Genomic DNA, 15,407 nt, shown 5'->3' with positions numbered 1-15,407 from the left:
ATTATGTATCAATTCATTATCACAAAGAGATGAGATCAGCTAAAAAAATAAAGTTAAAAATAAATAGAAATGTGGATATCATATTTCTTTATGAGAATAAAATGATATAAGATATGTCATTTAAAATGACACATTTTTTCCCTAAAAAAAATAGCAAACAAAAGTGGGTTCTTTTATCCTAAATTTAAATTTAAAAAGAATATTCGGAAACCTTAGCCTAACTCAATTTTCTGTGACTCTGATGGGTAATTCATTGTTACTCTTGTAATACACACTTTTAGATTAAAACATAAAACTAGAAATAAGTTCCACGTGCCATTAAATACAAAAGCAGTGAATAGAATAATATTATTAAATGATTTTTTATAAATTTTAATAGTTGATAAAGTATAAATAGCGTTTGATAATTAATAGAACTCCTGTGTACAAGTTCTAACCTACAGAGATAATGTAGCACTACCTAGAGTGAATGTAAAATGGAAATGGATCTTCTCCAAAAAAGAATATTACATGATCATGTATAAATATCACCATTATATAAAAATAAATCAAAGGTTATAATTTTATAATTATATATATTATTATTAATTTTTTTTATATGATTATTATTCCTCACATAATTTTAATATGCGAGAATTCACATCCATGTAAACTGAATAAATTGTTGCCACCGATACCTAAGAAGTGTATTAATTATGAGTTTTATTAATCTCATGTTAAAGGAGATTGTTATCTCATGTCATAGAGACAAATTAGTGGGCTCCACCACCTGAAAAAAAAAAGTGACATAGTTATCGAAAAGTGTGTAGGAAGAAAAACTTATGTCATGTGAGATAAGAATAGTTTTTTCGTTAACTATTAACTATTAACTATTAAGTGGCCAAAAGACTCTCTGTGGGTCAAAGAGATGTGTGACGTGGGTATGAATCTTCCGCTACAATCTGGTTATTTTTATTTTTTATGGTTAGATTCTCCATGGTTATTATTATTATTTATTTTTTTTAAAACTATCCACGGTTAATATTTGAATGCTGAGAAACCTTACGCCCTTTATGATATGAGATTTATGAATATTATGTTACAAGATGAAGCTTACATCATGTTACACTCACAATGCAAGTGGGTTCCACTATTTTTTTATTATTATTTTTTTATAAAAACTTATAGGATTTACTTACATTGTAAGTATAATATGATGTAAGCTTCATCATGTAACATAATATTCATAAATCTATTATAATTTATGTTTTTAAGTGTGGAAAACCAACCTTGAATCCGATGATTGGACCCTATGTTGTCATTGCTTACGTCAATATAGACAAACCTCCACGCGCGGCTCCACTAGAACTGGAATTAAGTATTCCAATACAAAATAAACTTTAGATTCTCCTAGGTCTTTCACTTCATGTCCCTATGCTTAAAACAAAATTATAAAACCATTTCACTGTGTCACTTTCCTAAGCACACCTTATCTCCATGGAGGGTCCAATTCCAGTTCCATCAACCATCACCGCCCACGTGGTAGCTGTTCCCTACCCAGGTAGAGGCCACGTGAACCCCATGATGAACTTCAGCAAATTGCTCGTGTCCAAAAACTCCGGCATCCTCGTAACCTTCGTCGTCACCGAAGAATGGCTCGGCTTCATCGGCTCCGAACCCAAGCCCCACAACATCCGGTTCGCCACAATCCCCAACGTTATTCCCTCCGAGCACGGTCGAGCCAACGACTTCGTCACCTTCCTTGAAGCCGTTATGACCAAGATGGAAGCCCCTTTTGACCAGCTACTCCATCGCCTTGACCCGCCGCCAACAATCATCATTTACGACACTTACCTCCTCTGGGTGGTTGGCGTTGCAAATCGGAGACGCATTCCGGTGGCGTCGTTTTGGCCAATGTCAGCGTCGTTTTTCGCCGTTCTCAAACACTACCATCTACTGGAGCACAATGGTCACTACCCTGTAAACTTGTCAGGTTAGTTACTTTTCTATTCAGCACAAAACTGTTGACTGATGTAAATTTCGCTTCATTTAATTTGAATATTTTAAAGTAAATAAAATATAATTAGCATAGAAAAATACTTTAAAATATAATTAGCATAGAAAAATACTTTAATTTTAAACTATTTAATTTGAATATTTTAAGACAGCCAAAAAAAAAAAAAACCGAGAGTAAATTATCTTACAAAAGTTATGGGGCCTAATTTTTTTTTTAAATCATATTAATTTTTTTAACGATCTAATATAAATTTTCTTTAAATTTTAGAAGAATTATAATTTCTATTAATTAAATTTATTTTAAATTTTTGAGAGACCGTAAATTAAATTTTTTTTTTAAAGATTAAATCACACCTGTGATTTTTGTTAAGAATGCAAAAAAGTACTTTTGTGAATGAATACAGTTGAAGTACCGCTTCTATACCAAAAAAAAAAAAAAAAAAAGTTGAAGTACAGCTAGTTGAAAAAGTAGTAAAAAATAATTGTGATTACGAAGAAAGCCAATTTGATTTCTTCTTTTATATATTAGAGATTTTGCATTTGTTATATTCCATGACAAATATAAATTTTTTTATATATCATCAATATTTGTGTTATATTTTTATTTTATTTTAAACACGATGAACCCATTTACTGTCTCTAACTCTTTATAGCATGACAACATGGTTTATTTCCCCCTATATATTATCCTATAAATAGAAATACGAGCTTAAACAAGTCATTCCTAAAAACAAAGCATTTCTAGCCCCAATCTCACCTTCTTCATTACGTTTAATTCCCCCGGCCCCTCTCTTCTCTTCCTTTTTTGTCCCTTTAATTTATGAATTCTAATTGAATTAACACAACTTTACACTAAATTCCAATAAAAACCCAACAAATGAAAATAGTTTATACAGTAACTAGAGCTTCACCGAACTCTGATATTTAAAGCCTTTTGTGTGTTGTTAAAATGGTTGCAACAGAAGACGGTGACAAACGGGTGGATTTTATTCCGGGGAACTCGTCAATTCGTCTTGCAGATTTTCCACTTAACGATGGAAGCTGGCGTAGCCGTAAATTGCTGTCATTGGCCTTAAAAACTACACCATGGGTTCAGAAAGCGCAATATCTGTTATTCCCTTCCATGTATGAGCTAGAGCCTCGAGCCATTGATGCTTTGAAAGCAGAATTCTCTATACCCATTTACACTACTGGCCCTCTCCTACCTAATTTTGGTCATGGCGAGAACAATGTTGACCTTAGCTATTTACATTGGCTAGATAACCAACCTTCTGGTTCTGTGCTATACATCTCACAAGGTAGTTTTCTTTCGGTCTCGAGTGCACAAATTGATGAGATCGCAGGTGGTTTGCGTGACAGTGGTGTTCGGTTCTTGTGGATTGCGCGCGGGGAGACTTCAAGGTTGAAAGAGATGTGTGGCGATATGGGACTAGTTTTGCCATGGTGTGACCAAATGAGGGTGTTGCAACATCCTGCTATAGGGGGGTTTTGGTCTCATTGTGGGTGGAATTCCACTAGAGAAGGTGTTTGTTGTGGTGTTCCTTTTCTTACATTTCCAATAATGATGGACCAACCCATGAATAGTAAGTTAATAGTAGAAGATTGGAAGGTTGGATGGAGGGTTAAGCCAGGGGTTAAACAGGACACCTTGATGAGCAAAGATGAAATTGCTAGCCTTGTCCAAAGATTTATGGATTTGGATAGTGATGAAGTAAGAGATATGAGGAAAAACGCCAGAGAGCTTCAGAAGAAATGTCAACTTGGAATTGCAAATGGTGGGTCGTCAGAAACTGATTTGAATGCCTTTCTCAGGCATATATTACAGGATGCCAAGCCATAGAGTAAGATTTATTGTCTCATTTTAATCCTCCAACATCTTTTAGTATCTTCCACAGTGCTAGATCCGTTAACAAAATATCTTGTTCGAGAAAACCTAGAATTCATATTCACCTTGTTTTGTATGCCTTGTCTCCACAACGTGATAAAATAAAAAATAAAAAATAATGTAATCTTGTTGGATGTTGGAAGATTCAATAGCATTAATAAAGAAGGGGAACCTTTACGAATCTTGTATAGTGGATTAGTAAAGACTTAACGAGCAACTATTTCAAAGAGGAATGTATTCTCTCACATGTAAGACAAATCAACTGTGATAAAAATTGAGAGAGAGAAAATTATGAGACAGAGATTGATATAAAAAAAATAACCATTAATTTGTCTATATATAATTGACATTACCTCGTATTACATAGTCATAGTAAATCATACATGAATTTATTCATTTCCATTTGAAACTGACGATAAATTTCCATTAGATCATAAAAGAAAGAGAATGAGAACAAGAGAAAAAGGTGAGAGAAAAAAATTCAATCAAAAATTTAAATTTTGTTTTAAGGGACAAGATTTTTATATTAAATAAGCAGTTTATATATAAGATAATATGACAGTGTAAGTAAATAAATAAACTGAACTAATATTACTATTTTTTCTATATATATAAAATTTTATATTTAATAAAATCATAATGTCATCCGGTTTAACCATCCAATCTAACCATTTAAACTGATTACACCTGAACTTAAAACTTCACCGATTCACTATCTGATCCAACTTCAACAATATTTATCATAACACAGGGTGCCAAGCCATTGACATTAAGCTAACCCCGGCTCACTGTTGTTTCATGGGCCAAATAAATAGATCTTGTGGCCGTACATATACAAATGTTCTGGAAATGAGTAATGATGACAGAGGCTGGGAAGAGTTTATGAAATAAACATATATGTCCAATTATATTTTCCTTTGAAAAGTCGTGCAATGAATCGATCAAACTTATCAGAGGGTTTGGATCTTTCTTAGCTTTAAAATGTCCTTATAACCAACCAATGTCAGGGTGTGTAATGCGAGGATTTTAGTAGTCCGTTTAATCCAAACCCACAGCCCATTTAATCGAGAGTTGGGCCGGGCCGAGCCAACTCTCTTAATATTAATTATTAATAAATTAATATAATAATAAATAATAATATGCTGAATACTATAATAAGCTCACAATCACATCACACGATATCCTCGCTTATGCATTAACGCATAAGAGGATATTCTTTTGTTTTGATATTCAATTATTTTTTTTATCTGTTTTTATTATGTAAATAAAATTTAGAAAAGTGTACACAATGAACCAAGCTACGATAAAATGGAAAGTAGAAACATATCAGCTAAGGAAGGAAACAAACACGGATATACCAAATGCTTGGCTGAGGAGCTTTGAGTTGTGTGTCATAAAACTGTTCCCTTTTACAGATTAATGTGAACATAGCCGATGGTATTCCCAACCTATGGCATCACTTTGTCTAAACTCATTACCAGTTCCACCATCCTCTCACCCTCGCAAGCTCACTGAAACTTCTCTTTCTTCTTCTTCTTCTTTGCTTCTTGATAACAACAATGATCATAGCACAGCAAGTGCCTTCAAACCAATTGTTGTCAGTGGAGACCCCCCAACTTTTGTTTCTGCCCCTGGTCGCAGAATTCTCGCTGGTTTGTCTTTCTTATTTCGAGTTTGTGTCTGATGCGTCATCTATTTCTTTGTTTTCAAATTTTCATTTTGTATGTGCTTAGCAAAGCTTAAGAATATTATTATTTTACATTATCAAAATGTGAATCATATATACTACTGGTTGAATGGCCTTTTTTTTAAAAAAAAAACTTATGAATGCTGCTTAATAATTCTCCGGGTTAAAGTTGAACTGAAGTGTTTGTTGACCTCTTACAAATTGATGTGTAAATCTCTGTATCAGCTTTGTTTTCGGAATCTTTATTATGCAAATCTGAAACACATCTCTTTCAGCCTCAAGTATTTCGTGATGGAACCTATATACATTCACAAATGCAATTCTTTACTAATTACTACTGACTGTTTTTATTGACTTCTGTTGCCCACGCTAGTTATTATTTTCATTCTTTATTTTTGTATCCTTAGATTGTAGAACTTGAATATAAATTCTTAATAGTTAAAATGATGAAGAGTTTCCATGGACAGGATGGAGTCCTGTGATTTAATTCACTATCTGTGATGATGTTCTTGCTAATCATTTTCTGACCTAGTTTTATTTTTACTTCATGTCTTCTGTCTTTTATGTGTCTTATTGTAGCTAATTTTCTTGAATAGTTGGGGATCTACATGGAGATCTTAAGCAAGCGAGATCTGCACTTGAAATGGCTGGTGTATTGAGCTCCGATGGTCAAAATTTATGGACTGGTGGAGAAACTGTATGCTTATTCTTTTCAAAATGGAGTGCTTTTATTTTTAATTGGAATTAGTAGTCTCTATTGTATATTATCGGTATAGCTGTTGAAAAGACTAAGTTTATGGAATGCTTATACTTGTACAAATGAAATCAGGGAAACTTTATTTCCATCAACTATCTACACTTGCTGCAAAAGTAAAAAATTAAATGATTAGATTATCAGTTAAGCGGAGGGATTTTTGTTGGGAAGTAAGGGAAAGCCTAAGTGGCAATCCACTGTAATAAGTAGGCTCAATATCACATTTCAACCCAAAACTTTACGGCGTTGGATATATGCGTCATTTCACTTATATATTCCTTGCTTAACCCATTCTTTTTTAATGCGGGACTTTATCACTCACACTTGAATTTCCAATAATTTTAATATATGACAATTTATTTTTCCTGTGTACTAGGTGTTGATTCAACTTGGAGATATACTAGATCGAGGTGAAGATGAAATTGCCATCTTGTCCTTGCTGCGATCATTGGATAAACAGGCTAAAGCACAAGGTGGAGCTGTGTTTCAGGTTTGTCACTTGTGACAGTTCAGTCACTGTTATACAGACTTATAAAGCACTCAAGTTACTATCTCTAATAACTGAATGTTAAAGACAACATCAGCAAGGAGATGACAATTCCCTACACATTGTAGTATGGTTTCCCTTGTCATTATTATAGAGTTTCTGTCTTTATCTAAATCTAAGTTTTAATTAGAAATTATTTGTAAAATCTGAAGAATCTGTTTCATTATTATTATTATTGTTGTTGATGTTGATGTTGTTATTATTATTATTATTTTATATTATCTTTTTGTTGAAGTAAATTTCCATAACTGAATATGCTACATCTAGGTAAATGGAAACCATGAGACCATGAACGTTGAAGGGGATTTCAGATATGTTGAATCCGGGGGGTTTGATGAATGTGATGATTTCTTGGAATACATCAATAATTCTGAAGATGACTGGGAAGAAACTTTTACTGGTTGGGTTGATGTCTCTGAAAGGTGGAAAGAAGATCGAACAATGTCAAGAAGTTATTGGGGTCCTTGGAATGTAGTGAAGGTATTATAAATTCCTGTCCCACTTTTCATTAACATGTACTTCTTCTTGTTTAAGTTATTATATATTTTATGTCACTAAGCATAAATTCCTGTTTCAAGCTGCTTTTGTTGAATTACAAAAGAAAAAAAAAACAATAATTTTTTTTTTGTTTCCCAACTGCCAAATCAACATACTAGAGAAAGAATTGTAAAACTTAACATTAGTACTCACCCCTTTACAGTTGTGGCTTGCTGGATACAAACAAATGTACATTTTACAGACTTAAGACCTTTTCTAAGTCTTCTTTTATTAAATAACTGAAGAATCCATTGATCTCATGAGGAAACGTATGAAAGATTTAGAACATTATTTGGCTAACAAATTATTTATGGTTGAGAGATCTGCTATATGATATGATCAAATTTAATTCCTATCTCCTTTTGGCCCAAATTCAATTGTAATATATTAAATTCTAACATATATTATGATGAAGGACACCCAAATCTACTGCTATGTGGCCTCCTTCAGTTTTTTCCCCCACTATGCATGTGTGTGTGCTGACCCATGGGTATTTAACATATTACTGTAATTGCGTAACTCTTTAAACTTCTGGGGACTCAGGAGCCTGACAGGACATTATTTCTGGGAGTTGTAGCCTTTAATAAATTGGAAGCACCCGCCATCATTCTATGCTTAATGAATGACATGTATATTTTTTTGATAAGCTGAAGGAATAAAATTTAAATTTAATAAAATAATTTAGTAATTTACATACTGCACGAGTTTTACAAATTCTGACAAAAAAAAAAAAGAGTTTTACAAATAGATACAATGATACTAAACAAGAAATTTGAACATACTTTAGGAGATTTAGATTATTTGGAATCATTAAAATTCTCCTCTTAATCAAAAGCTAATAAAGGGAACTTTTAGTGTCCTATATGATTATGCCCTTGCATCTGGGATCATATAGACATAATTTGACACTTCATAAGTAGAATATAAGTTTTGTTATTTAAAAAAGAATCGCTATGTTATTCTCAATATGAATGATATTTTATTATTGTTTTTTTGATGAAGTTTTCCAATTATTAGGACAGAGGCAAAAGGCAGTCATTGCCAGATCAATCCTCTTTAGGCCTGGTGGGCCACTGGCATGCGAGCTTGCAAGGCACGCTGTTGCACTTAAGGTCAATGACTGGGTCTTCTGCCATGGTGGCCTTCTTCCTCACCATGGTAAATATTTTATAGCATTTTGACTTTGTTTAACTTGAGCTTGAATTTATCCTTGAGTTTAATCTACTATATAATGCTATGGTTGCCTGTTTCAAATTTGTTTGAACTTTCTCTAACTCCAAATGCCTGATAATATTTTCTTGGTCATTTTCTTCTCCCCTTCATATTCTGTAGTTGCATATGGTATAGAAAGGATGAACAAAGAAGTGTCTGAGTGGATGAGAGGTCTGAGTGAAAATGACGGTACCCTCGATATTCCTTTCATTGCCACTAGGGGCTATGATAGTGTTGTTTGGAACCGTTTGTACTCAAGAGACACACCAGATTTGGTGGACTTTCAGGCTAATCAGGTAAGTATACTGATGGGATTGTAATATTATTCTATAATTGATAGGAAGATATTATGTGGGGTAAATAGCAACATGATAAAGATTTTTCGGTCTGTGCAATTCTCCTCTTTCTTTTGCCTTTTCTTTTCTAATGGATGCTCTACATATATGTTAATTTTTTACTTTACACTGGATCTATGTCTACTGTCTTCTTCAATCCATGCTATAAGGCCAAATAGGAGTTAATAGACTTGGGTGTGCTAGGGACTATAACTACTAAAAATCTAGGAAACAACTAACAAGTGACATAATGTAACAAAACAGAGAAAATGCAGCAAAGAAGCTACCCGGCCGGAAGGAAAAAATAGTAATTGACTAATGAGCACTTTAACTGGTATTGCTTAAAGAAACATGAATCTTTACATAATTTTATGCCTGCAATAATGTCCATCTGATATCTCCTTAAATGCAAGTAGCTTGTTCCTTGAAAACCAGCTTCTTGATTCCATCTTTGCGTAACATTTTTTTTTTTTAATTTATGTTCCCTAAAATGTCAAAACAAATTTAATTTGGAATTAGAATTCTTGCTGTTCTGTCGAATGTTTCTTTTATCTGAATACTTAATAACATTCTTTAATTGGTTTTGTGAGATCCTTAGTAGATTAATGGGATTCTGTCTGAAAGCTAACTTGGATGACAGTTTGAAACTAAAGAATAAGATGATCTTCAGGTATGTTCCATTCTTGAGGAGACGCTGCAAGCAATTGGTGCTAAGGCAATGGTGGTCGGGCATACTCCTCAAACTATAGGTGTAAATTGGTAAGGGATGTTTAAGCATAGTTAAAATAACCTCAAACTGTTGCAATCTTTAGATGGAGCGATAATTTGTATATTGCTATGCTACTTGAATTTTAACTTAAAAATAGAAAATACTATATCTAGGTCTTATAGTGCACTATGGATGAAATACTTCTATTCATTGTAATCAGTTCTTTGTTTCCTACAGTAAATACAATTGTAGCATATGGCGTGTAGATGTTGGAATGTCCAGTGGAGTTCTTAATTCTAAACCAGAGGTAAAACAAATGCATGGACCTATATGTAATGTCCTTATTTATAACCCACAGTTAAACATATCTGTGGGTGACTCAACCAAAGTTAAATATTTATTTTTATTTACTACATATTATAAGAGGTAACCGTGTGCTTCTGAACCTTTCTCCAGGACTTTGCCCAGTGCCCACATCCCTTAGAAAAAACCTTGAATTTTTTGTTGGGAAAGTAGCTCCATTAGTAGCATATGAACTATTTAACGAAGTAGATTCACTTTATCATGTATTCGGTACCTGTTTCTTCAAAATCCTGATTAAATTAAAGTAGTTATCGGGATTTATAGTTGACCTAATATTTTCCAGGTTCTAGAAATTATAGACAATAAAGCAAGAGTTATAAGGAGCAAAAGAGACAGATACGGTGAACTTCAGGCTACGGCATATACTTAAGAGACAAGAAAATGAGATAAGATTTAACAGGTAAACTGAATTGCACGTTGCCTGTCTATTGATTGTTCCAGTACAAATTCAATTGAATTTTTTTAAGTAATTTTTATTCAATGACAATACAATTTGATGTTGCAGCATTTGCAAGTTGAAACTTTCCACCCCTTAAATTTTTATAGTGTATATTCTTTGACCTCTTATACCTGTTTAAAAGTATAATGACATAAAAATTGTTGCATCGCTGTTAAAAGATGCAATATTCTAAAAAACCAACTGGAAAAAAGGAGAAAAGAGATGAAAAGAAGTGACTCGTGGATTGGTGGAAATTGTATCACTCTTTTGAAATTTATTGATTTCCTTTTTTTTTTAAATGGAATTTTACCAAATGGATCAAATGGAAGATAGTCCAATTAAAAAAGATTTGCTATAAATGGATTTATTGAAAATTTAGTTTTCAGTAGTCCCCAATGACATCATTTGACCTGTGTAGCCAACATGACCAGTGGGATAAGACTTTATTCTTCTTGTGTTTGGTAGCAATTGCCAAACTCCTATCTGAGTTATGGATGAGCTCCTGTTATGCATTGTGGTAATTCCATATTTCCATGTCATCTTGGTGGGAAATTTTGAGTCTTGCTTCCCTCACCCTACCCTTTAATTACTTGCATGAAAAAATTTTAAAAATTAAAATAATCAATATTATTGTTTAAACAAGCCTGTAGTACGTAGTTTTAATTTTGTGTCGATCGTGATTGGGAATGAAATTAGCTTCAGAAATAATGGGTCATTTTCATTTTGCACCTTTGTTTGTTGTTCTTTGACTATTTCAATGCAACTTTGAACTGTGTTAGAATCCCCAACTTGTTTTGGACACGTTGTGGTTCTTGGTGGCCCAAGTAATAGTAGTCTTCATATTGGTGTGACTGGAGGATTTTGGTAGTGGTTCAATTTCATATCTTAAAAATCAAGTATCCTTGTATGGCACTGATTTTATAGCAAATAAAAGCAAAACTCCACTGATAAATTTCAGTTGTGTTTTTCGCAGGAAGTATGACATCCACCTAGTGAACATGGGCAAATTTATTCAATATCCATTGATCTATTATAGTCACTTATTAGTTGCCGGCTTCACATAGGACTTGTCAAGACTGGAACAGTGCACTAATTTAGGCAATTCAAATGAATTTGTATCACATATCATTCTAGTGATACTGTTTCATGGCTTATTTATGTACTGAAAGAAGAGAGGGGGGGGGGGGGGGGGTGAGAGAAATTCAAAGCCAGATATGTTTGCAGTTAATTGTAGCATCTGCTTGTGGCCTAAAAGCAAGGTGAAAATAGGATGTCAAAGGAGAGGGGAAAAAAAGTAAGAAGGAGGACCGTAAATAATCAAAATATTGTAATTCTGACTAAGTTGCCAATACATTAACCGGTCCTAGCCTATATTGCTCGTTTGTTTGTGCTGATCAACTATATCGGACTGCATAATCTGGCTTCCTCATGTTACTAATGATTTTATTCCCATTTCAATTTGGCCCATCAGAATATGGATGACTATGTTTTGTCTATGTTGTAGTGTTTATAAATTAAGAGTAAATACCCTTTTTAGTCCAGCAAATTTCACGATGTCTATTTTAGTTCCTAACAAATAAAAAGGCTCATCGTGGTCCCTAAGCAATTTAAAATGGACTCATTTAGTTGAAATCGTGGTCCTTCACAAATTCAAAAAAGACCCATATTAGTCCTCAAAAGGACTAAAATGGGTCCATTTTGAATTTTTTAGAGACCATAATAGGCCTTTTTATTTGTTAAGGACTAAAACAGGTATCGTAAAATTTCCTGAGGACCAAAAAAGGTATTTACTCTAAATCAAACCAAATAAATCAAATGATTTAAACAGATAAATTGGACCTGTTTAGTTTGATTCAATTTGATTTAGTGCATGTCTTACAGGTTTTGTTTTAATTTTAGTTTACCCGGAAAAAGAAAAAGAAAAAAGAGGTCACACAAATTGAATCAGACCATCTTTTAAAGAGTTAGTTGCACCTTAAAAGCAATTCACATAAATCAAATTATCATTATCCATTTCTTCTGTTCTTTCTTCCGTCTCATTCATTAAAATTACGTGAGAGTAAGTGAAAGCATGTGCACAAAATTTACGTGCAAGGGAGGTATAATGTGAGCAAGGGAAATATATGGTAAAGTTGAGATAAAACAGTTGGTGAGATTTAAGTTCAGTATTAATTAGTTTCAAAAAGAGACTTTGGTGGTATCACTCTTGATCCAAAACTTTTTTATGTTAATATTTTCAATAGGAAATGAACTAGTTTTCATTCTTATACAAATTACCTCACTCTCATGCAAATTTTGGAGTTATGTTGGTTCAAGGTGTCTATGATAACTATCCGAGAATCAAATTTTTTTTAGAATTTCTGTTCTCGGAAACAAAAACGGATAGAAACAATGTTTAGTAAAATCGATTTACTTTTTTTGTTTTCGGGATGAATCGATTTAATCTTTATGATAAAAAAGGAAAACAACTTTACTGTTTTTCTTTTTTTTCATTCGCCACTCTTAGCCCTTTCTCTAAAAAAGTGACCACTCATGCTACTTCCTCCTTCGATGCTTTTGCCTTCTGTAAGTTAATGTTTAATAATTAATCCACCAACTTTATGTCTTAGAGCTTCAAAGCATGGCTGATAGAATTAGCACTTTACCCCACCCAATTTCATGCTATATTCTCTCCTTTTTGCCAACCAAAGTAGCTGTCATCACCAGTGTTCTCTCCAAGAGGTGAAACCCACTCTGTCTCCACTCTTCACTATGACAATTGGTGTTTACCACTTAAATTGAATAATAATAAATGTGTTAAAAAAAATAATTCTGATTCTCAAAATAAAAATAAAATGTATTAACAAACATAGTTCTAATTCTTAGAACTCTTCCAATGCATAGAATTAGAAAAAATTGTTCATCTCAAAATCAATGCTGGGGAACAAATTCATGCACACTCTAAGTATCCCATTCAAATTAGTTTGTTCATTCTCATCTAACATCTTCCTTATAAAATATGAAGTCATTTCTCATATCAATTATTATCTTCACATATCATATTCTCAAGAACTACCCTTAAACTCATTGTCTATTCAAATATAACTCAAAAAACACTTTGATGTTTGACCAATAAGTTCTACCTACTCAATAACAGTGTTTGAAAAGGAAAAGTCAGATCAAGTAATATTTCAAAGAATTTTGAAAAAATGACAAGAGGTGGACAAGATCATTTCTCGCCTATACTCTCAAGGAGTGTTGAGACTCTTTAAGATAGGATGAGCTGTTGTGAGGATCAGGTTCTTTCTTCAGCCGCCAGCCATCAATACTGGTGATGGTAGTCATTCCTTCTGATACTTAGGTTGATAATTTTAAAGCACATGAAGAGTTTATGAAATTGTTTGAGGGGAAAAAAAAGTTATGTTGTTGAGCATTGTTTTTTGGATATGTCAATTTATGCTCATTTATAAAATATTTTTGGATATTTTTTGGGATGGCAAATAAGAAATAAACATCATTGACGTGCTAGATTGGAGTAATACACATGCAAAACATGGGTGTTTCGATTTGTCTTGCTCATTAATTTAGTTTTTCATTGGGACAGGCTGATACTCTGCTTAAAAGTTTATTGGTAATATACAAGTTTGTAATTATATACTATTTAACTAAAGTTTAAATAAATTATTTCATTAAAAATATTTTAAGTTAAAAAATCATATAATTATTTTTATTTTGTAAGGCATTACTTGTAATTTTATTTTTAAAGCAATTTCTATGCTTAAAAATTAGGACCAAACATATCATAATCTCATGCCACTTCTCCTCATTAACATATCTCAGATCTTAAATAATTTCATTTAAAATTAATACACCATATAATATAACTCATTTATGTTCTGATATTTTAGAATAAACAACATGCATCAACAAACAATAACTCTGCATGGAACCCCACCCACATAAAACAGTAAACACGATATCATTTCTAAATGATAGATACAAAAGTAAACCAAGCGATGGGATGAAACCATATCATATTACATTACAGGGTTTCAACAAAAAAATAAAAATACAAAACATCGGTGGAACACTTGACTGATGTATTTAAATATGCAGTTTTGGGACAATTTTTTCTCAGAGAAAAATATTTTAATACTACGAGAACATAAGATTTTACGAAATAACTTCTTTACGGAAATATAAAAGTATGACTGTGTGTAAGTATTTACCTCACTTCTGTCCTAATAAATGGGAGTCTAATCAGGAGTGACTGGAGTGATTTTATGAGAAGGTAATGAAAATTAAATAAGGTGTTACTCATAATAAATTAACTATCATTTTCTCTGGTAAACTTCATATAATTTATGGTAGGATAGATACCCTGCATTTTATACAACTGGTTTGGTGTCCTTAATGTCATTGTCGTGCAAATATGAGAACTTGTTGGTCAGTATCCCCGTTCAAATTAGTTCATTCTCATCTAACATTTTCTGAACAAAATATAAATAAAGTTCTTTGTTATTACCTGTCAACCATCATCTTCAAACAATTCATATTCCCATGAAGCACCCGTAAACCTAAACTCATTAACTATCCCGGTAAATAATAAGGGAATTACTTTTCTTATGTTACATAAAAAAATTATTATCTCCTACACTCACATTTTTCAAATGGATCTCGTAAGATTTTTTTTTTCTCTCACCTTCAACTTTTTTCTCTCTCCTAACTATTGTTTGAGAATGAGATAATACTTGTCTTATGCAAGATAAGAGAAGTATTACCCATAAAATAAATTACTTCATAAATTTTAGATTCTTAACTAGTCCTAGTAGTTGGCAATAGCTATCAAGACAACTTAACAACACCAAATAATCCCATATCATGTAACACAACCCATTTCCGTTCGGACATTCTACAACAAACAAACAAAAAAATTAAATGAATCATGAAATGAGTAATATGAGG

General features: G+C 32.6%; 2 protein-coding genes across 3 annotated transcripts; both read left to right on the top strand.

Annotated features, from left to right (window-relative positions):
• The first annotated feature begins 1,464 nt into the window (after positions 1-1,464).
• On the top strand, positions 1,465-3,964 carry LOC133308928 (UDP-glycosyltransferase 87A1-like). The gene is made up of 2 exons (XM_061509662.1): positions 1,465-1,972; positions 2,958-3,964. Exons 1-2 carry the CDS (start codon positions 1,477-1,479, stop codon positions 3,833-3,835), a joined length of 1,374 nt encoding a protein of 457 aa, XP_061365646.1. The 5' UTR covers positions 1,465-1,476; the 3' UTR covers positions 3,836-3,964.
• Positions 3,965-5,221: 1,257 nt separating this feature from the next.
• LOC133308926 (shewanella-like protein phosphatase 1) lies at positions 5,222-11,880 on the top strand. Of its 2 annotated transcripts, XM_061509660.1 has the most exons (10): positions 5,222-5,532; positions 6,164-6,264; positions 6,698-6,811; positions 7,136-7,348; positions 8,428-8,563; positions 8,738-8,913; positions 9,623-9,711; positions 9,899-9,968; positions 10,308-10,424; positions 11,437-11,880. In XM_061509660.1, exons 1-9 carry the CDS (start codon positions 5,331-5,333, stop codon positions 10,392-10,394), a joined length of 1,188 nt encoding a protein of 395 aa, XP_061365644.1. In that variant the 5' UTR covers positions 5,222-5,330; the 3' UTR covers positions 10,395-10,424; positions 11,437-11,880. The 2 variants fall into 2 exon arrangements, with proteins under 2 accessions (XP_061365644.1, XP_061365645.1); XM_061509661.1 differs by lacking the exon at positions 8,738-8,913 and having other exon boundaries at positions 8,423-8,563.
• The last annotated feature ends 3,527 nt before the right edge of the window (positions 11,881-15,407 follow it).

Source organism: Gastrolobium bilobum, unplaced genomic scaffold (assembly GCF_033153095.1).
Source record: "Gastrolobium bilobum isolate Gb01-03AN ecotype WA unplaced genomic scaffold, APGP_CSIRO_Gbil_v1 utg81916, whole genome shotgun sequence".
Classification (NCBI taxonomy): Eukaryota; Viridiplantae; Streptophyta; class Magnoliopsida; order Fabales; family Fabaceae; genus Gastrolobium; species Gastrolobium bilobum.
The sequence above is the reverse complement of the archived record's forward strand: the minus strand, read 5'-3'. Positions and strand labels throughout refer to the sequence as shown.

Excerpts from the sequence above, each read along its gene's own strand:
- LOC133308928 (XM_061509662.1), top strand. The coding sequence starts at position 1,477 with ATGGAGGGTCCAATTCCAGTTCCATCAACCATCACCGCCCACGTGGTA. Across the intron at positions 1,973-2,957 it reads CTACCCTGTAAACTTGTCAG|AAGACGGTGACAAACGGGTG; the intron begins GTTAGTTACTTT and ends TGGTTGCAACAG.
- LOC133308926 (XM_061509660.1), top strand. The coding sequence starts at position 5,331 with ATGGCATCACTTTGTCTAAACTCATTACCAGTTCCACCATCCTCTCAC. Across the intron at positions 8,564-8,737 it reads TGGCCTTCTTCCTCACCATG|TTGCATATGGTATAGAAAGG; the intron begins GTAAATATTTTA and ends CATATTCTGTAG. Across the intron at positions 9,969-10,307 it reads TTCTTAATTCTAAACCAGAG|GTTCTAGAAATTATAGACAA; the intron begins GTAAAACAAATG and ends AATATTTTCCAG.